This window comes from Salmo salar, chromosome 07 (assembly GCF_965601325.2).
Source record: "Salmo salar chromosome 07, fSalSal1, whole genome shotgun sequence".
Lineage (NCBI taxonomy): Eukaryota > Metazoa > Chordata > Actinopteri > Salmoniformes > Salmonidae > Salmo > Salmo salar.
The window spans coordinates 2,775,001-2,797,500 of NC_138297.1; the positions used below are offsets into that span (position 1 = coordinate 2,775,001).

Genomic DNA, 22,500 nt, shown 5'->3' on the forward strand with positions numbered 1-22,500 from the left:
GCCCCTCCCTTCTACATCAACATCAGGAAGTAGACAGGTGGAGAATAACCAAGCCCCTCCCTTCTACATCAACATCAGGAAGTAGACAGGTGGAGAATAACCAAGCCCCTCCCTTCTACTGACCATCAACATCAGGAAGTAGACAGGTGGAGAATAACCAAGCCCCTCCCTTCTACATCAACATCAGGAAGTAGACAGGTGGAGAATAACCAAGCCCCTCCCTTCTACATCAACGTCAGGAAGTAGACAGGTGGAGAATAACCAAGCCCCTCCCTTCTACATCAACGTCAGGAAGTAGACAGGTGGAGAATAACCAAGCCCCTCCCTTCTACTGACCATCAACATCAGGAAGTAGACAGGTGGAGAATAACCAAGCCCCTCCCTTCTACATCAACGTCAGGAAGTAGACAGGTGGAGAATAACCAAACCCCTCCCTTCTACATCAACATCAGGAAGTAGACAGGTGGAGAATAACCAAGCCCCTCCCTTCTACTAACCATCAAAATCAGGAAGTAGACAGGTGGAGAATAACCAAGCCCCTCCCTTCTACATCAACGTCAGGAAGTAGACAGGTGGAGAATAACCAAGCCCCTCCCTTCTACTGACCATCAACATCAGGAAGTAGACAGGTGGAGAATAACCAAGCCCCTCCCTTCTACATCAACATCAGGAAGTAGACAGGTGGAGAATAACCAAGCCCCTCCCTTCTACTGACCATCAACGTCGGGGTCAGGTAGTAGACAGGTGACGCTGGGTCCTTCTTCAGGGAACTGGCTACAGTCTGTGTCCTCCGGCCACTGAAGACCCACAATGCCCAGCACAGACTCACAGCGCTCCTTAGAGCTCCGACACAATGACCTGCAACAACAACAGATAAACATATATTAATAGATAAACTCAGCAACAAAATAAACTTCCTCTCACTGTCAACTGCGTTTATTTTTCATCAAACTTAACATGTGTAAATATTTGTATGAACATAACAAGATTCAACAACTGAGACATAAACTGAACAAGTTCCACAGACATGTGACTAACAGAAATGGAATAATGTGTCCCTGAACAAAGGGGGGGTCAAAATCTAAAGTAACAGTCAGTATCTGGTGTGGCCACCAGCTGCATTAAGTACTGCAGTTCATCTCCTCCTCATGGACTGCACCAGATTTGCCAGTTCTTGCTGTGAGATGTTACCCCACTCTTCCACCAAGGCACCTGCAAGTTCCCAGACATTTCTGGGGGGAATGGCCCTAGCCCTCACCATCCGATCCAACAGGTCCCAGACGTGCTCAATGGGATTGAGATCCGCTGGCCATGGCAGAACACTGACATTCCTGTCTTGCAGGAAATCACGCACAGAACGAGCAGTATGGCTGGTGGCATTGTCATGCTGGAGGGTCATGTCAGGATGAGCCTGCAGGAAGGGTACCACATGAGGGAGGAGGATGTCTTCCCTGTAACGCACAGCGTTGAGATTGCCTGCAACGACAACAAGCTCAGTCCGATGATGCTGTGACACATCGCCCCAGACCATGACGGACCCTCCACCTCCAAATCGATCCCGCTCCAGAGTACAGGTCTTGTAACGCTCATTCCTTCGATGATAAACGCGAATCCGACCATCACCCCTGGTGAGACAAAACCGCGACTCGTCAGTGAAGAGCACTTTTTGCCAGTCCTGTCTGGTCCAGCGACGGTGGGTTTGTGGACATAGGCGATGTTGTTGCCAGTGATGTCTGGTGAGGACCTGCCTTACAACAGGCCTACAAGCCCTCAGTCCAGACTCTCTCAGCCTATTGGGGACAGTCTGAGCACTGATGGAGGGATTGTGCGTTCCTGGTGTAACTCGGGCAGTTGTTGCCATCCTGTACCTGTCCCGCAGGTGTGATGTTCGGATGTACCGATCCTGTGCAGGTGTTGTTACATGTGGTCTGCCACTGCGAGGACAATCAGCTGTCCGTCCTGTCTCCCTGTAGCGCTGTCTTAGGCGTCTCACAGTACGGACATTGCAATTTATTGCCCTGGACACATCTGCAGTCCTCATGCCTCCTTGCAGCATGCCTAAGGCACGTTCACGCAGATGAGCAGGGACCCTGGGCATCTTTCTTTTGGTGTTTTTCAGAGTCAGTAGAAAGGCCTCTTTAGTGTCCTAAGTTTTCATAACTGTGACCTTAATTGCCTACCGTCAGTAAGCTGTTAGTGTCTTAACGATCGTTCCACAGGTGCATGTTCATTAATTGTTTATGGTTCATTGAACAAGCATGGGAAACAGTGTTTAAACCCTTTACAATGAAGATCTGTGAAGTTCGATTTTTCAGAATTATCTTTGAAAGACGGGGTCCTGAAAAAAGGACATTTCTTTTTTTGCTGAGTTTACAAAACACAGATAAACATAAATAAATATATACAACAACACACTACAACTCTATTGTTCTATTGGTACTGAGAGGCATTTATAACAGTCTCTACTGGTCTCTACTGGTCTCTACTGTCTGGTATTTATAACAGTCTCTACTGGTCTCTACTGTCTGGCATTTATAACAGTCTCTACTGGTCTCTACTGGTCTCTACTGTCTGGCATTTATAACAGTCTCTACTGGTTTCTACTGGTCTCTACTGGTCTCTACTGTCTGGCATTTATAACAGTCTCTACTGGTTTCTACTGGTCTCTACTGGTCTCTACTGTCTGGCATTTATAACAGTCTCTACTGGTTTCTACTGGTCTCTACTGTCTGGTATTTATAACAGTCTCTACTGGTCTCTACTGGTCTCTACTGGTCTGGTATTTATAACAGTCTCTACTGGTCTCTACTGGTCTCTACTGTCTGGTATTTATAACAGTCTCTACTGGTCTCTACTGGTCTCTACTGTCTGGTATTTATAACAGTCTCTACTGGTCTCTACTGGTCTCTACTGTCTGGTATTTATAACAGTCTCTACTGGTCTCTACTGGTCTCTACTGTCTGGTATTTATAACAGTCTCTACTGGTCTCTACTGTCTAGTATTTATAACAGTCTCTACTGGTCTCTACTGTCTGGTATTTATAACAGTCTCTACTGGTCTCTGCAGGACTCTACCATGTGTGTGTGTGTAGTGGTTCTGGTACTGACCTGCAAGGTGGAACCCTCTGGTGTGTGTGTGAGTCACACTTGGGGACCAACATGGTACAGGCGAAGAACATGAGGTATTTATAACAGTTGGTCTGAACCAGGGCTGGGAACAGAGAAGACTCCCACGAGACAGAGCTCTCGCTCTGGGTGGCGTGGCCAAGGTAGTTAGGGTAGGTGGTACTGTTGTAGGGCAAGTTCATACACAGCTCGAGAGTAATGGGCTCACAATGACCTGCAGGGCGAGAGAGGGGGGAGGAGAGGGAGAGGGAGAGGGAGAGAGGAAGAGAGGGGAGAGAGGGGGAGAGAGGAAAAGAGGGAGAGAGAGAGGGAGAGCGAGAGCGAGGGAGAGGGAGAGGGGAAGAGAGGGAGAGAGAGGGAGAGCGAGAGAGAGGGAGAGGGAGAGAGGGAGAGAGAGGGAGAGCGAGAGAGAGGGAGAGAGAGGGAGAGGGAGAGAGGGGGAGGGAGAGAGGGGGAGAGAGAGGGAGAGCGAGAGAGCGAGAGAGGGAGAGAGGGGGAGGGAGAGGGAGAGCGGGAGAGAGGGAGAGAGGAAGAGAGGGAGAGCGAGAGAGAGAGGCAGAGGGAGAGAGAGAGAGGGAGAGCGGGAGAGAGGATGTACAGGACAAAATACTAGGTATGTGCAACTTCCCATTTCAAGACGATTCGATATTTACAGTTGAAGTCGGATGTTTACATCCACTTAGGTTGGAGTCATTAAAACTCGTTTTTCAACCACTCCACAAATTTCTTGTTAACAAACTATAGTTTTGGCAATTCGGTTAGGACATCTACTTTGTGCATGACACAAATAATTTTTCCAACAATTGTTTACAGACAGATTATTTCACTTATAATTCACTGTATCACATTTCCAGTGGGTCAGAAGTTTACATACACTAAGTTGACTGTGCCTTTAAACCGCTTGAAAAATTCCAGAAAAATATGGTATGGCTTTAGAAGCTTCTGATAGGCTAATTGACATCATTTGAGTCAATTGGAGGTGTACCTGTGGATGTATTTCAAGGCCTACCTTAAAACTCAGTGCCTCTTTGCTTGACATCATGGGAAAATCAAAAGAAATCAGCCAAGACCTCTGAAACAAAATTGTAGACCTCCACAAGTCTGGTTCATCCTTGGGAGCAATTTCCAAACGCCTGAAGGTACCACGTTCATCTGTACAAACAATAGTACGCAAGTATAAACACCATGGGACCACACAGCCGTCATACCGCTCAGGAAGGAGACGAGTTCTGTCTCCTAGAGATGAACATAATTTGGTGCAAAAAGTGCAAATCAATCCCAGAACAACAGCAAAGGACCATGTGAAGATGCTGGAGGAAACAGGTACAAAAGTATCTATATCCACAGTAAAACGAGTCCTATATCGACATAACCTGAAAGGCCGCTCAGCAAGGAAGAAGCCACTGCTCCAAAATCGCCATAAAAAAGCCAGACTACGGTTTGCAACTGCACATGGGGACAAAGATCATACTTCTTGGAGAAATGTCCTCTGGTCTGATGAAACAAAAATAGAACTGTTTGGCCATAATGACCATCGTTATGTTTGGAGGAAAAAGGGGGAGGCTTGCAAGCCGAAGAACACCATCCCAACCGTGAAGCACGGGGGTGGCAGCATCATGTTGTGGGGGGTGCTTTGCTACAGGAGGGACTGGTGCACTTCACAAAATAGATGGCATCATGAGGCAGGAAAATGATGTGGATATATTGAAGCAACATCTCAAGACATCAGTCAGGAATTATTAGCTTGGTCGCAAATGAGACTTCCAAATGGACAATGACCCCAAGCATACTTCCAAAGTTGTGGCAAAATGGCTTAAGGACAACAAAGTCAAGGTATTGGAGTGGCCATCACAAAGCCCTGACCTCAATCCTATAGAAAATTTGTGGGCAGAACTGAAAAAGCGTGTGAGAGCAAGGAGGCCTACAAACCTGACTCAGTTACACCAGCTCTGTCAGGAGGAATGGGCCAAAATTCACCCAAGTTATTGTGGGAAGCTTGTGGAAGGCTACCTGAAACATTTGACCCAAGTTAAACAATTTAAAGGCAATGCTACCAAATACTAATTGAGTGTATGTAAACTTCTGACCCACTGGGAATGTGATGAAAGAAATAAAAGCTGAAATAAATCATTCTCTCTACTATTATTCTGACATTTCACATTCTTAAAATAAAGTGGTGATCCTAACTGACCTAAGACAGGGAATTTATACTAGGATTAAATGTCAGGAATTGTGAAAAACTGAGTTTAAATGTATTTGGCTGAGGTGAATGTAAACTTCCGACTTTCACATGATGTGACCCCAAAAAAATCTAAATGTCAATAAATTTTACATTCATGCTGTAACACAACAACATTTGAAAAAAGTCAAGCGGTGTGAATACTTTCTGAAGGCACTGTACATTTTTATTTATTTTATTTAACCTTTATTTAACTAGGCAAGTCAGTTAAGAACAAATGCTTATTTACAATGACGGCCTACCAAAAGGCAAAAGGCCTCCTGCGGGGGACGGAGGATTAAACATAAAAATACAAACACATGACAACAACATGGTAGCAACACAACATGGTAGCAACACAACATGGTAGCAACACAACATGACAGCAACATGGTAGCAACACAACATGGTAGCAACACAACATGACAACAACATGGTAGCAACACAACATGACAACAACATGGTAGCAACACAACATGGTAGCAACACAACATGACAACAACATGGTAGCAACACAACATGACAACAACATGGTAGCAACACAACATGGCAGCAACACAACATGGTAGCAACACAACATGACAACAACATGGTAGCAACACAATATGACAACAACATGGTAGCAACACAACATGACAACAACATGTTAGCAACACAACATGGCAGCAACACAACATGGTAGCAACACAATATGACAACAACATGGTAGCAACACAACATGGTAGCAGCACAAAAACATGGTACAAACATTATTGGGCATAGACAACAGCACAAAGGACAAGAAGGTAGAGACAACAATACATCACACAAAGCAGCCACAACTCTCAGTAAGAGTGTCCATGATTGAGTCTTTGAATGAAGAGATTGAGATAAAACTGTCCAGTTTGAGTGTTTGTTGCAGCTCGTTCCAGTCGCCGGCTGCAGCGAACTGAATAGAGGAGAGACCCAGGGATGTGTGTGCTTTGGGGACCTTTAACAGAATGTGACTGACAGAACGGGTGTTGTATGTGGAGAATGAGGGCTGCAGTAGATATCTCAGATAAGGGGGGAGTGAACGGGTGTTGTATGTGGAGGATGAGGGCTGCAGTAGATATCTCAGATAGGGGGGAGTGAACGGGTGCTGTATGGGGAGGATGAGGGCTGCAGTAGATATCTCAGATAGGGGGGAGTGAACGGGTGTTGTATGGGGAGGATGAGGGCTGCAGTAGATATCTCAGATAGGGGGGAGTGAACGGGTGTTGTATGTGGAGGATGAGGGCTGCAGTAGATATCTCAGATAGGGGGGAGTGAGGCCTAAGAGGGTTTTATAAATAAGCATCAACCAGTGGGTCTTGCGATGGGTAAACAGAGATGACCAGTTTACAGAGGAGTATAGAGTGCAGTGATGTGTCCTATAAGGAGCATTGGTGGCAAATCTGACGGCCGAATGGTAAAGAACATCTAGCAGCTCGAGAGCACCCTTACCTGCCGATCTATAAATAACGTCTCTGTAATCTAGCATGGGTAGGATGTTCATCTGAATCAGGGTTAGTTTGGCAGCTGGGGTGAAAGAGGAGCGATTACGATAGAGGAAACCAGGTCTAGATTTAACCTTAGTCTGCAGCTTTGATATGTGCTGAGAGAAGGACAGTGTACCGTCTAGCCAGACTCCCAAGTACTTGTATGAGGAGACTACCTCCAGCTCTAAACCCTCAGAGGTAGTAATCACACCTGTGGGGAGAGGGGCATTCTTCCTACCAAACCACATAACCTTTGTTTTGGAGGTGTTCAGATCAAGGTTAAGGGCAGAGAAAGCTTGTTGGACACTAAGAAAGCTTTGTTGTAGAGCATTTAACACAAAATCCAGGGAGGGGCCATTGATCAAGTGGACTTTGTCTCATGCAAAATGAATATTGATTTATAATTATGCAGACAAACAATGTGAAATATCGTGATTAGTATATCTGCATAATCACTGTTATCCAACTGATTTTCTCCCCTTTCCATCATCATCTGAACCCCGTTCATTGCTGCACGCAGCTATATTCCATTCAACTCGGCAATGTAAACATACACTGAGTGTACAAAAACATTAGAAACACCTTTCTAATATTGAGTTGCATGCCCTTTTTCACTTAGAAAAGCCTCAATTCGTCCGGGCATGAACTCTACAAGTGTCGAAAACATTACACAGGGATGCTGGTCCATGCTGACTCCAGGGATGCTGGCCCATGCTGACTCCAGGGATGCTGGTCCCATGTTGACTCCAGGGATGCTGGTCCATGCTGACTCCAGGGATGCTGGCCCCATGTTGACTCCAGGGATGCTGGTCCATGCTGACTCCAGGGATGCTGGCCCCATGTTGACTCCAGGGATGCTGGTCCATGCTGACTCCAGGGATGCTGGTCCATGCTGACTCCAGGGATGCTGGTCCATGCTGACTCCAGGGATGCTGGTCCATGCTGACTCCAGGGATGCTGGCCCCATGTTGACTCCAGGGATGCTGGCCCCATGTTGACTCCAGGGATGCTGGTCCATGCTGACTCCAGGGATGCTGGTCCATGCTGACTCCAGGGATGCTGGTCCATGCTGACTCCAGGGATGCTGGTCCATGCTGACTCCAGGGATGCTGGCCCCATGTTGACTCCAGGGATGCTGGCCCCATGTTGACTCCAGGGATGCTGGTCCATGTTGACTCCAGGGATGCTGGCCCCATGTTGACTCCAATGCTTCCCACAGTTGTGTCAAGTTGGCTGGATGTCCTTTGGGTGGTGGACCATTCTTGATACACACAGGAAACTGTTGAGCGTGAAAAACCCAGCAGCATTGCAGTTCTTGACACTCAAACCCGGAGCACCTGGCACCTACTACCAAACCCCCCGTTCAAAGGCACTTAAATATTTTGTCTTTCCCGTTCACCCTCTGAATGGCACACAAACACAATCCACGTCTCAGTTGTCTTAAGACTTAACAAATCCTTCTTTAACCCGTCTCCTCCACCTTCGTCTACACCGATTGAAGTGGATTTAACAGGTGAACATCAGTAAGGGTTCATCGCTTGCACCTGGTCAGTCTATGTCATGTCCCTAATGTTTTTGTACACCCAGTGTATGTGACCCATGCCAATAAAGGCCCTCAATTGAATTGAGCGAGAGATAGAGCGAGAGAGAGGAGGTTTAATTACATTTGACCCCCCCCCCCCCCTTTGTTTTTACACTGTTTAATTAAATTTAATTGAGAGAGAGAGAAAGAGGAGGTTTAATTACATTTGACCCCCCCCCCCTTTGTTTTTACACTGTTTAATTAAATTTAATTGAGAGAGAGAGAAAGAGGAGGGTTAATTACATTTGACCCCCTCCCCCCCCCCCCCCCCGCACCCCTTTGTTTTTACACTGCTGCTACTCGCTGTTCATTATCTTACATTTACGTCATTTAGCAGACGCTCTTATCCAGAGCGACTTACAAATTGGTGCATTCACCTTATGATATCCAGTGGAACAACCACTTTACAATAGTACATCTATATCATTTTATTTATTTTTTGGGGGGAGGGTTAGAAGGATTACTTTATCCTATCCCAGGTCTATGGATAATCACTTTACAAATGACCTCTAGTAACCTGTACCCCTCCACATTGACTCTGTACCGGTACCCCCTGTATATAGCCTCCACATTGACTCTGTACCGGTACCCCCTGTATATAGCCTCCACATTGACTCTGTACCAGTACCCCCTGTATATAGCCTCCACATTGACTCTGTACCGGTACCCCATGTATATAGCCTCCACATTGACTCTGTACCGGTACCCCCTGTATATAGCCTCCACATTGACTCTGTACTGGTACCCCTGTATATAGCCTCCACATTGACTCTGTACCGGTACCCCATGTATATAGCCTCCACATTGACTCTGTACCGGTACCCCCTGTATATAGCCTCCACATTGACTCTGTACCGGTACCCCCTGTATATAGCCTCCACATTGACTCTGTACCGGTACCCCCTGTATATAGCCTCCACATTGACTCTGTACCAGTACCCCCTGTATATAGCCTCCACATTGACTCTGTACCGGTACCCCCTGTATATAGCCTCCACATTGACTCTGTACCGGTACCCCCTGTATATAGCCTCCACATTGACTCTGTACCGTAATACCCTGTATATAGCCTCGACATTGACTCTGTACCGGTACCCCCTGTATATAGCCTCCACATTGACTCTGTACCTGTACACCCTGTATATAGCCTCCACATTGACTCTGTACCGGTACCCCCTGTATATAGCCTCCACATTGACTCTGTACCTGTACACCCTGTATATAGCCTCCACATTGACTCTGTACCGTAACACCCTGTATATAGTCTCCACATTGACTCTGTACCGGTACCCCCTGTATATAGCCTCCACATTGACTCTGTACTGGTACCCCCTGTATATAGCCTCCACATTGACTCTGTACCGGTACCCCCTGTATATAGCCTCTACATTGACTCTGTACCGGTACCCCCTGTATATAGCCTCCATATTGACTCTGTACCGGTACCCCCTGTATATAGCCTCCACATTGACTCTGTACCGGTACCCCCTGTATATAGCCTCCACATTGACTCTGTACCGGTACCCCCTGTATATAGCCTCCACATTGACTCTGTACCGGTACCCCCTGTATATAGCCTCCACATTGACTCTGTACCGGTACCCCCTGTATATAGCCTCCACATTGACTCTGTACCAGTACCCCCTGTATACAGCCTCCACATTGACTCTGTACCGGTACCCCCTGTATATAGCCTCCACATTGACTCTGTACCGGTACCCCCTGTATATAGCCTCCACATTGACTCTGTACCGGTACCCCCTGTATATAGCCTCCACATTGACTCTGTACCAGTACCCCCTGTATATAGCCTCCACATTGACTCTGTACCGGTACCCCCTGTATATAGCCTCCACATTGACTCTGTACCGTAATACCCTGTATATAGCCTCCACATTGACTCTGTACCGGTACCCCCTGTATATAGCCTCCACATTGACTCTGTACTGGTACCCCCTGTATATAGCCTCCACATTGACTCTGTACCGGTACCCCCTGTATATAGCCTCCACATTGACTCTGTACCGGTACCCCCTGTATATAGCCTCCACATTGACTCTGTACCGGTACCCCCTGTATATAGCCTCCACATTGACTCTGTACCGGTACCCCCTGTATATAGCCTCCACATTGACTCTGTACTGGTACCCCCTGTATATAGCCTCCACATTGACTCTGTACCGGTACCCCCTGTATATAGCCTCCATATTGACTCTGTACCGGTACCCCCTGTATATAGCCTCCACATTGACTCTGTACCGTAATACCCTGTATATAGCCTCCACATTGACTCTGTACCGGTACCCCCTGTATATAGCCTCCACATTGACTCTGTACCGGTACCCCCTGTATATAGCCTCCACATTGACTCTGTACCGTAATACCCTGTATATAGCCTCCACATTGACTCTGTACCGGTACCCCCTGTATATAGCCTCCACATTGACTCTGTACCGTAATACCCTGTATATAGCCTCCACATTGACTCTGTACCGGTACCCCCTGTATATAGCCTCCACATTGACTCTGTACCGGTACCCCCTGTATATAGCCTCCACATTGACTCTGTACTGGTACCCCCTGTATATAGCCTCCACATTGACTCTGTACCGGTACCCCCTGTATATAGCCTCCACACTGACTCTGTACCGGTACCCCCTGTATATAGCCTCCACATTGACTCTGTACCGGTACCCCCTGTATATAGCCTCCACACTGACTCTGTACCGGTACCCCCTGTATATAGCCTCCACATTGACTCTGTACCGGTACCCCCTGTATTTATTTCGCCTCGTTATTGTAAATATCTTGTGTTACTTTTATTTGTTTATTTATTTTTTTACTTTTATTTAACGAGGCAAGTCAGTTAAGAACAAATTCTTATTTACAATGACGGCCTACAGGGGAACAGTGGGTTAACTGCTTTGTTCAGGGGCAGAACGACAGATTTATACCTTGTCAGCTCGGGGATTCGATCCAGCAACCTTTCGGTTACTGGCCCAACGCTCTAACCGATTTTTTAAATTTTAAATTTTACTTTATTTTATTTAGTAAATATTTTATTGAACTGCATTGTTAGTTAAGGGCTCATATAAGTAAGCATTTCACTGTAAGGTCTACTACACCTGTTGTATTCAGCATTTCACTGTAAGGTCTACTACACCTGTTGTATTCAGCATTTCACTGTAAGGTCTACTACACCTGTTGTATTCAGCATTTCACTGTGAGGTCTACTACACCTGTTGTATTCAGCATTTCACTGTGAGGTCTACTACACCTGTTGTATTCAGCATTTCACTGTAAGGTCTACTACACCTGTTGTATTCAGCATTTCACTGTAAGGTCTACTACACCTGTTGTATTCGGCGCATATACACATAAAATGTGATTTGATTTGATTATAGGTAGTTCGGGTAGGTAGCGGAGTTTGGATTGAACCAGGAATCCTCTGCCTCACAAACACATGTCACCGCTTGGCACAGTCTTAGCCAATTACGCTATAGAGTAGACACAGTCTTAGCCAATTACGCTATAGAGTAGACAAAGTCTTAGCCAATTACGCTATAGAGTAGACAAAGTCTTAGCCAATTACGCTATAGAGTAGACAAAGTCTTAGCCAATTACGCTATAGAGTAGACAAAGTCTTAGCCAATTACGCTATAGAGTAGACAAAGTCTTAGCCAATTACGCTATAGAGTAGACAAAGTCTTAGCCAATTACGCTATAGAGTAGACAAAGTCTTAGCCAATTACGCTATAGAGTAGACAAAGTCTTAGCCAATTACGCTATAGAGTAGACAAAGTCTTAGCCAATTACGCTATAGAGTAGACAAAGTCTTAGCCAATTACGCTATAGAGTAGACAAAGTCTTAGCCAATTACGCTATAGAGTAGACAAAGTCTTAGCCAATTACGCTGTAGAGTAGACAAAGTCTTAGCCAATTACGCTATAGAGTAGACAAAGTCTTAGCCAATTATGCTATAGAGTAGACAAAGTCTTAGCCAATTACGCTATAGAGTAGACAAAGTCTTAGCCAATTACGCTATAGAGTAGACAAAGTCTTAGAAGTGGTGGCAAGAGTCAGACATTTTAAGCTGGGAAGTGAGTTTACAAACCCACGCCCGCCACACACACACACACACACACACACACACACACACACACACACACACACACACACACACACACACACACACACGCAGACACACACACACACTTACTGCAGTTGTTACGGGCATCACACGTGCTGGGAGCAGAGGGACAGCTGGGCTGGCCAGGAGCACACGCACCCTGAACTGAGAGAGAAACATGTTAGAGTGTGTGTGTGTGTGTGTGTGTGTGTGTGTGTGTGTGTGTGTGTGTGTGTGTGTGTGTGTTCGTGTGTTCGTGTGTGTGTGTGTACCTGTATGTTGTAGATCATGTGATACAGTGCGTGCATATCAATTTACGAGGACATGACTTTGTTTTCATCTTTTCAGCTTCTAGTCATGAAATCTATGCAGCCAATCACTTTTTATAGCTACTGTTTACAGGCCTCCTGGGCCATATGCAGCGTTCCTCACTGAGTTCCCTGAATTCCTATCGGACCTTGTAGTCATAGCAGATAATATTCACATTTTTGGTGACTTTAATATTCACACGGAAAAGCCCACAGACCCACTACAAAAGGCTTTTGGAGCCATCATCGACTCAATGGGTTTTGTCCAACATGTCTCTGGACCTACTCACTGCCACAGTCATACTCTGGACCTAGTTTTGTCCCGTGGAATAAACGTTGTGGATCTTAAATGTTTTTCCTCATAATCCTGGACTATTGGACCACCATCTTATTAGACCCCAACCAAGGATTATTAAAAGCTGTGCTATAAATTCTCAGATAACCCAAAGATTCCTAGATGCCCTTCCGGACTCCCTCCACCTACCAAAGGACGTCGGAGTAGAAAAATCAGTTAACCAGCTAACCGAGGATCTAAATGTAACCTTGGGTAATACCCAAGATGCAGTTGCACCAGTAAAAACAACAACAAAAAATTGTCACAAGAAACTAGCTCCCTTGTATACAGGAAATACCCGAGCCCTGAAGTTTCCAGAAAATACCCGAGCGCTGAATCTTCCAGAAAATACCCGAGCCCTGAAGCAAGCTTCCAGGAAATACCCGAGCCCTAAAGCAAGCTTCCAGAAAATACCCGAGCCCTAAAGCAAGCTTCCAGAAAATACCCGAGCCCTAAAGCAAGCTTCCAGAAAATACCCGAGCCCTAAAGCAAGCTTCCAGAAAATACCCGAGCCCTAAATCAAGCTTCCAGAAAATTGGAATGAAATGGAGCTCCACCAAACTGGACGTCTGCTAATTAGCTTGTAAAGACCATTCAATATTGAAGAGGCCTCACTGCTGCTCGATCACCTTACTTTTTAAAAATGTATTGAAGAGAATAAAAAACAAAAACAAAAATATATTTTTCATACTGTCGAAAAGGTAACTAAAAAACAGTATTCCCCAAGTGAAGATGGTGTTCACTTCAGGAGTGATGAATTCATGAACTTCTTAGACGAAAACAAACGACGGAATCCTCTTTAAATATGTGTATTTCTCCAAAAACTCAGTTGTCCTGAGTCAGCACAGAAGCAGAACTGCCAGGACCTTCCAGCTGTCGACTGGACCCTATTCCAACTAAACTACTGAAAGAGCTTCTTCCTGTGCTTGGCCCACCATTGTAGAACATAATAAACGGTTCTCTATCCACCGGATGTGAACCAAACTCACTAAAAGTGGCAGTAATATAGCCTCTCCTGAAAAAGCCCCCTCAAAAAAAACGAATCGACCTATATCGAATCTCCCATTCAAAAAGCTCTTCCTCAGCAACTCACTGCCTTCCTAAAGACAAATTATCCGTACAAAACACTCCGGTCTGGTTTTAGACCCCATCGTAGTACGGAGACCGCTAACGTAAAGTTGGTAAACAACCATTTAAAAAGGCTCTGCTTCAATCCTCCTTAGACCTTTCGACACCATCGATCACCACATCCTTTTTGGAGAGATTGGAAGCACGGACGAGTTCTTGCTCGTTTAGATCTTATCCGTCCGGAAAGGTTTGGTCCTCTGATAAATCAATGGTACGTTTCAGTGTTCCTCAAGGTTCCGTTCTAGGACCACTGTAGTCGCACGTCACTACTTCACAGGAGAGACATTTGAAAGTATTTTTTTTATTTATTTTGTGTTATTTTTAAAATGTTATTTTTTTAAGAAATGCCTTTTTGAACATGTGAACTGTCATGTGCATTAACAACAAACGTGTTGCCATCTGTAAATACAAATACAATTGTTAAATTACGAGCCTTGTTGGTTTAGCCATAGAAAAAGTGAGCAACCTTCCCGCTAGCCATGATTGGCTGAGATAATGGATGGGCTGGACATGCCGAGAGATGAGTTCAGATTGGTCTGCCATGTAGCGATGCTCAGTAAGATTACATCTTCAAACTAAAGGGCAACCATGGCATCCGTGACAGAGAGAAGGGAGAAGCTCTCATCCATGGGTAAGATACTCTAGCTAGCTGTATGTTTCTAATTTAGTCAGAAAGTCATTTTTCAATGCAAGTTAAAGCATAATGTTAGCTAGCTAGCTAACATTAAACCTAGTTCGTTAGCTTTAGCTACCTGCAGATTAATGCTGCATGGTACTATGAGCTAGCTACAAGTCTAGCTAGCTACAAGTCTAAAAAAAAGACTCCACTATGAAAGTATTCATTTCATTGTACAGTTTACACCTCCTGTATCCTGTAAATATAACAAATAAACTTTGATTATATTTTATATAGTGTGTGTGTACCAGAGATGGTAATGTGTGTGTACCAGAGATGGTACCTTACTTACTGTGTTTAGCACAGGCATTCCACTAGATGTTGGTACATTGCTGCTATAACAGCCTCCACTCTTCTGGGAAGGCTTTCCACTAGATGTTGGATCATTGCTGCTATAACAGCCTCCACTCTTCTGGGAAGGCTTTCCACTAGATGTTGGTACATTGCTGCTAGAACAGCCTCCACTCTTCTGGGAAGGCTTTCCACTAGATGTTGGAACATTGCTGCTATAACAGCCTCCACTCTTCTGGGAAGGCTTTCCACTAGATGTTGGTACATTGCTGCTATAACAGCCTCCACTCTTCTGGGAAGGCTTTCCACTAGATGTTGGATCATTGCTTCTATTCAGCCACAAGAGCATTGGTGAGATCGAGCACTGATGTTGGGCAATTGGGCCTGGCTCGCATTCGGCATTCCAATTCATTCCAAAGGTGTTCGATGGGGTTGAGATCAGGACGCTGTGCAGGCCAGTCAAGTTCTTCCACACCGATCTCGACAAACCATTTCTGTATGAACCTCACTTTGTGTACAGCGGCATTGTCATGCTAAAAGAGGAAAGGGCTTTCTCCAAAACTGTTGCCACAAAGTTGGAAGCACAGAATCATCTAGAATGTCATTGTATGCTATAGCATTAAGATTTCCCTTCAATGGAACGAAGGGGCCCGAACCATGAAAAACATCCCCAGACCATTATTCTTCCTCCACCAAACTTTACACTATGCATTCAGGCAGGTAGCGTTCTCCTTGCATCCACCAAACCCAAATTCATCCATCAGACTGCCAGATGGCGGGCGAGCTTTACACCACTCCAGCCGACGCCTGGCATTGCGGATGGTGATCTTAGGCTTGTGTGCGGCTGCTCGGCCGTGGAAACCCATTTCATGAAGCTCTCGACAAACAGTTCTTGTGCTGACGTTGACTCATCCATATATTTATATGTACATATTCTCCATTTCATTCCTTTACTTAGATGTGTGTGTGTGTGTATTAGGTAGTTGTTGGGGAATTGTTAGATTACTTGTTAGATATTACATTTTAGAATAAAGCTGTACTTTTGAAACGCACTGTAGTATATCTAACAGTTAGTTATTGTAACAGTCTGTGTGTCATCAGTCGGTGTGTGTGTGTGTGTGTGTGTGTGTGTGTGTGTGTGTGTGTGTGTGTGTGTGTGTGTGTGTGTGTGTTATCAGACTGTGTGTGTGTTATCAGACTGTGTGTGTGTGTGTGTTATCAGACTGTGTGTGTGTGTGTTATCAGACTGTGTGTGTGTGATCAGACTGTGTGTGTGTGTGTGTGTTATCAGACTCTGTGTGTGTGTGTGTGTATGTTATCAGACTGTGTGTGACTGTGTGTTATCAGACTGTGTGTGTGTGTGTGTGTGTGTGTGTGTGTGTGTGTGTGTGTGTGTGTGTGTGTGTGTGTGTGTGTGTGTGTTTTCTTACTCTGTAGATGAGTGCAGTTTTCCTCATCACTGCCATCCTTGCAGTCATCCTCCCCGTCACATCTGAAGGCACTGGGAACGCACTGACCATTCCTACATTCCCACAGACCCTGTGACTTACAGGCTACGGAGAGAGGAGAGGAGAGGAGAGGAGAGGAGAGGAGAGGAGAGGAGAGGAGAGGAGAGGAGAGGAGAGGAGAGAGAGAGAGAGAGAGAGAGAGAGGTTAGGAAGAGAATGACAACATTATAATAGCATGGAAGTTGTGGCTCAAAATAGTTTCGTTTTTACAATAAAGGTTATGTAATAAAATGACACAAACGATAGTATATAGCTGTGTTAATCTGATGTGACTAACGATAATAACAAAGATATCGTCATTAAAGGAATTAAACGATAATAAAGTTGTACTAATGATATTATATTATTATATATTATAATGATATTGTGATAATGCAATAGCGATAATGCATGCTAATGTTGACTTACAGCAGTTTAGTTCGTCACTCTTGTCCAGACAGTCATGATCTCCGTCACAGACCCAGTCCCGGGTAACACATCTCCCATCCTCACAGCGGTGCTCCCTATCCGGGTCGCACACTGACACAGAGAATAGAGTATGAGACTTCACTGGTCTCTACGTGTATCTACAGGGCTTTACAGGACTCTACCGGGCTCTACAGGACTCCACAGGACTCTACTGGACTCTACTGGACTCCACAGGGCTCTACTGGACTCCACAGGCCTCTACCGGCCTCTACCGGGCTCTACAGGACTCTACAGGGCTCTACTGGGCTCTACAGGGCTCTACTGGGCTCTACAGGGCTCTACTGGACTCTACGGGGCTCTACGGGACTCTACGGGACTCTACGGGACTCTACGGGACTCTACAGGGCTCTACCGGGCTCCACCGGGCTCCACCGGGCTCCACAGGACTCCACCGGGCTCCACCGGGCTCTACAGGACTCTACCGGACTCCACCGGGCTCCACCGGGCTCCACAGGACTCCACCGGGCTCCACCGGGCTCTACCGGGCTCTACAGGACTCTACAGGACTCTACAGGACTCTACCGGGCTCCACAGGGCTCCACCGGACTCCACAGGGCTCTACTGGACTCCACAGGGCTCTACTGGACTCCACAGGACTCTACTGGACTCTACTGGGCTCTACTGGACTCTACCGGACTCTACCGGACTCTACTGGACTCCGCACGACTCTACCGGGCTCCACAGGGCGCAACCAGGCTCTACCAGTCTCCACAGGACTCTACTGGGTTCTACATAACTCTACTGGACTCCACAGGGCTCCACAGGGCAAAACCGGGCTCCACACGGCGCTACCGGGCTCTACTAGCCCTGTAAAGACTAGTAGAGCCCTGTAAAGACTAGTAGAGCCCTGTAAAGACTAGTAGAGCCCTGTAGAGACTAGTAGAGCCCTGTAGAGACTAGTAGAGCCCTGTAGAGACTAGTAGAGCCATGTAGAGACTACTAGAGCCCTGTAGAGACTAGTAGAGCCCTGTAGAGACTAGTAGAGCCCTGTAGAGACTAGAAGAGCCCTGTAAAGACTAGTAGAGCCCTGTAGAGACTAGTAGAGCCCTGTAGAGACTAGTAGAGCCCTGTAGAGACCAGTAGAGCCCTGTAGAGACCAGTAGAGCCCTGTAGAGACTAGTAGAGCCCTGTAGAGACCAGTAGAGCCCTGTAGAGACCAGTAGAGCCCTGTAGAGACTAGTAGAGCCCTGTAGAGACCAGTAGAGCCCTGTAGAGACTAGTAGAGCCCTGTAGAGACTAGTAGAGCCCTGTAGAGACCAGTAGAGCCCTGTAGAGACCAGTAGAGCCCTGTAGAGACCAGTAGAGCCCTGTAGAGACTAGTAGAGCCCTGTAGAGACTAGTAGAGCCCTGTAGAGACCAGTAGAGCCCTGTAGAGACTAGTAGAGCCCTGTAGAGACTAGTAGAGCCCATTAGAATCCTGTAAAAACAGGATTGTGAAGCAACACAAACACAGACACATGCACACACACACACGATAACATACGCACTACACAAACACATGGACTGTAGATATGTGGTAGTGGTGGAGTAGGGGCCTGAGGGCAAACAGTGTGATGTGAAATCTGTGAATGTATTGTAATGTTTTCAAATGTTATAAACTGCATTCACTTTGCTGGACCCCAGGAAGAGTAGCTGCTGCCTTGGCAGGAACTACTGGGGATCCATAATTAACCACAGGAAGAGTAGCTGCTGCCTTGGCAGGAACTAATGGGGATCCATAATAAACCCCAGGAAGAGTAGCTGCTGCCTTGGCAGGAACTAATGGGGATCCATAATAAACCCCAGGAAGAGTAGCTGCTGCCTTGACAGGAACTAATGGGGATCCATAATAAACCCCAGGAAGAGTAGCTGCTGCCTTGACAGGAACTAATGGGGATCCATAATAAACCCCAGGAAGAGTAGCTGCTGCCTTGGCAGGAACTAATGGGGATCCATAATAAACCCCAGGAAGAGTAGCTGCTGCCTTGGCAGGAACTAATGGGGATCCATAATAAACCCCAGGAAGAGTAGCTGCTGCCTTGGCAACAGGAACTAATGGGGATCCATAATAAACCCCAGGAAGAGTAGCTGCTGCCTTGGCAGGAACTAATGGGGATCCATAATAAACCCCAGGAAGAGTAGCTGCTGCCTTGGCAGGAACTAATGGGGATCCATAATAAACCCCAGGAAGAGTAGCTGCTGCCTTGGCAGGAACTAATGGGGATCCATAATAAACCCCAGGAAGAGTAGCTGCTGCCTTGGCAACAGGAACTAATGGGGATCCATAATAAACCCCAGGAAGAGTAGCTGCTGCCTTGGCAGGAACTAATGGGGATCCATAATAAACCCCAGGAAGAGTAGCTGCTGCCTTGGCAGGAACTAACGGGGATCCATAATAAACCCCAGGAAGAGTAGCTGCTGCCTTGGCAGGAACTAATGGGGGTCCATAATAAACCCCAGGAAGAGTAGCTGCTGCCTTGGCAGGAACTAATGGGGATCCATAATAAACCCCAGGAAGAGTAGCTGCTGCCTTGGCAGGAACTAATGGGGGTCCATAATGAACTAATAATAAATACAAATACCGGGCTAGTCTCTACTCTAGTGGTTTGTGTGTGTGTGTGTATTCTCTCTGTGTGTGTGTGTGTGTGTGTGTGTGTGTGTGTGTGTGTGTGTGTGTGTGTGTGTGTGTGTGTGTGTGTGTGTATTCTGTGTGTGAGTGTGTGTGAGTATTCTGTGTGTGTGTATTCTGTGTGTGAATGTTTGTATTCTGTGTGTGAGTGTGTGTGTGTATTCTGTGTGTGAGTGTGTGTGTGTGTATTCTGTGTGTGAGTGTGTGTGTGTGTGTGTGTGTGTGTGTGTATTCTATGTGTGTGTGTGTGTGTGTGTGTATTCTGTGTGTGTGTGTGTGTGTGAGTATTCTGTGTGTGTGTATTCTGTGTGTGAATGTTTGTATTCTGTGTGTGAGTGTGTGTGTGTATTCTGTGTGTGAGTGTGTGTGTGTGTATTCTGTGTGTGAGTGTGTGTGTGTGTGTGTGTGTGTGTGTGTGTGTGTGTGTATTCTATGTGTGTGTGTGTGTGTGTGTGTATTCTGTGTGTGTGTGTGTGTGTGTGTGTGTGTGTGTGTGTGTGTGTGTGTGTGTGTGTGTGTGTGTGTGTGTGTGTGTGTGTGTCTGTGTGTGTGTGAGTGCGTCTGTATGTGTATTCTGTGTCTGTGTGTGTGTGTGTGTGTTCTGTGTGTGTGTGTGTGTGTTCTGTGTGTGTGTGTGTGTGTTCTGTGTGTGTGTGTGTGTGTGTTCTGTGTGTGTGTGTGTGTGTGTGTGTGTGTTCTCACCACAGCTGTGTTCGTCGCTGAGATCCCCACAGTCATCATATCCATCACAGACCATAGAGGGAGACACACAGCGGCCCGTCGCACACCGAAACTCCTCCTCACCACACACTGGGGGGGGGGGGGGGGGGGGACAGGAGACCAGGGGGGGGGGGGGGGGGGGGGGAGAGAGACAGGAGACCAGTGGGGGGACAGGAGACTCTGTTGTAATATCACAAACGGACGTGGAAATGCCACCGCTACGGATTCCTAACTTTAAGGACAATAAAGCTTCAGCAAACATGACAACATTTGTCCCTCCTCCCTTCCTGTCCTCTCCAGTCGTCCACAACATTCCAAGGATCCCTCCCTACACCCTCATTAGGTGGCTTTGACGACCAGCTGCCACACACAAAACACACACACACAAAACACACACACACACCGAACACACACACAACAAACACACCAAACATTTACCCGTATCATTAAGTGAATATATAAAGTGGATATATATATATATATATATATACACTGTATATGTTATAGTCAGTGGTGGCTGGTGGTTTTAAATCGGAAGATGGGCTAGCGCTGTTGCGGTGACTGCAGTAAAATCCCATGTGACCGTTGAGTCATGGTAATCTCATTTTACGTACTCTGGACATGTGTTAGGAGTACCCAACTCGCTAATGACCTTCAGGTCCTAACGGCCTGGTACTCAGGGATCTATCGTCGGTCTATCAGGTCCTAATGGCCTGGTACTCAGGGCTCTATTGCTACCATCTGGTCCTAATGGCCTGGTACTCAGGACTCTATTGCTACCATCAGGTCATAATGGCCTGGTACTCAGGGCTCTATCGTCAGTCTATCAGGTCCTAATGGCCTGGTACTCAGGGCTCTATTGCTACCATCTGGTCCTAATGGCCTGGTACTCAGGGCTCTATTGTCCCTCCATCAGGTCCTAATGGCCTGGTACTCAGGGCTCTATTTCTACCATCAGGTCCTAATGGCCTGGTTCTCAGGGCTCTATTGTCCCTCCATCAGGTCCTAATGGCCTGGTACTCAAGGCTCTATCGTCGGTCTATCAGGTCCTAATGGCCTGGTACTCAGGGCTCTATTGTCCCTCCATCAGATCATAATGGCCTGGTACTCAGGGCTCTATTGCTACCATCTGGTCCTAATGGCCTGGTACTCAGGACTCTATTGCTACCATCAGGTCCTAATGGCCTGGTACTCAGGGGTCTATTGCTACCATCTGGTCCTAATGGCCTGGTACTCAGGGCTCTATTGCTACCATCAGGTCCTAATGGCCTGGTACTCAGGACTCTACTGACCCTCTCATCAGGTCCTAACAGCCTGGTACTCAGGGCTCTATTGTCCCTCCATCAGGTCCTAATGGCCTGGTACTCAGGGCTCTATTGTCCCTCCATCAGGTCCTAACGGCCTGGTACTCCGGGCTCTATTGTCCCTCCATCAGGTCCTAATGGCCTGGTACTCAGGGCTCTATTGCTACCATAAGGTTCTAATGGCCTGGTACTCAGGGCTCTATTGTCCCTCCATCAGGTCCTAATGGCCTGGTACTCAGGGCTCTATTGCTACCATCAGGTCCTAATGGCCTGGTACTCAGGGCTCTATTGTCCCTCCATCAGGTCCTAATGGCCTGGTACTCAGGGCTCGATTGTCCCTCCATCAGGTCCTAATGGCCTGGTACTCAGGGCTCTATTGCTACCATCAGGTTCGAATGGCCTTGTACTCAGGGCTCTATTGCTACCATCAGGTCCTAACGGCCTGGTACTCAGGGCTCTATTGTCCCTCCATCAGGTCCTAATGGCCTGGTACTCAGGGCTCTATTGTCACTCCATCAGGTTTGAATGGCCTGGTACTCAGGGCTCTATTGCTACCATCTGGTCCTAATGGCCTGGTACTCAGGGCTCTATTTCTACCATC

At 46.6% G+C, this 22,500-nt stretch overlaps 1 protein-coding gene across 1 annotated transcript in view; it reads right to left on the minus strand.

The window, feature by feature from the left end:
* The window catches only part of corin (corin, serine peptidase), a 92,791-nt gene that overhangs the window by 36,873 nt on the left and 33,418 nt on the right, over positions 1–22,500 (minus strand). The window contains exons 5-10 of the mRNA XM_045721373.2: positions 20,578–20,685; positions 17,208–17,318; positions 16,722–16,844; positions 12,645–12,719; positions 3,109–3,340; positions 716–858 (exon numbers count right to left, since the gene is read on the minus strand). Coding sequence (XP_045577329.2) covers positions 716–858; positions 3,109–3,340; positions 12,645–12,719; positions 16,722–16,844; positions 17,208–17,318; positions 20,578–20,685 — 792 coding nt within the window. The remainder of the gene's footprint in view (positions 1–715; positions 859–3,108; positions 3,341–12,644; positions 12,720–16,721; positions 16,845–17,207; positions 17,319–20,577; positions 20,686–22,500) is intronic.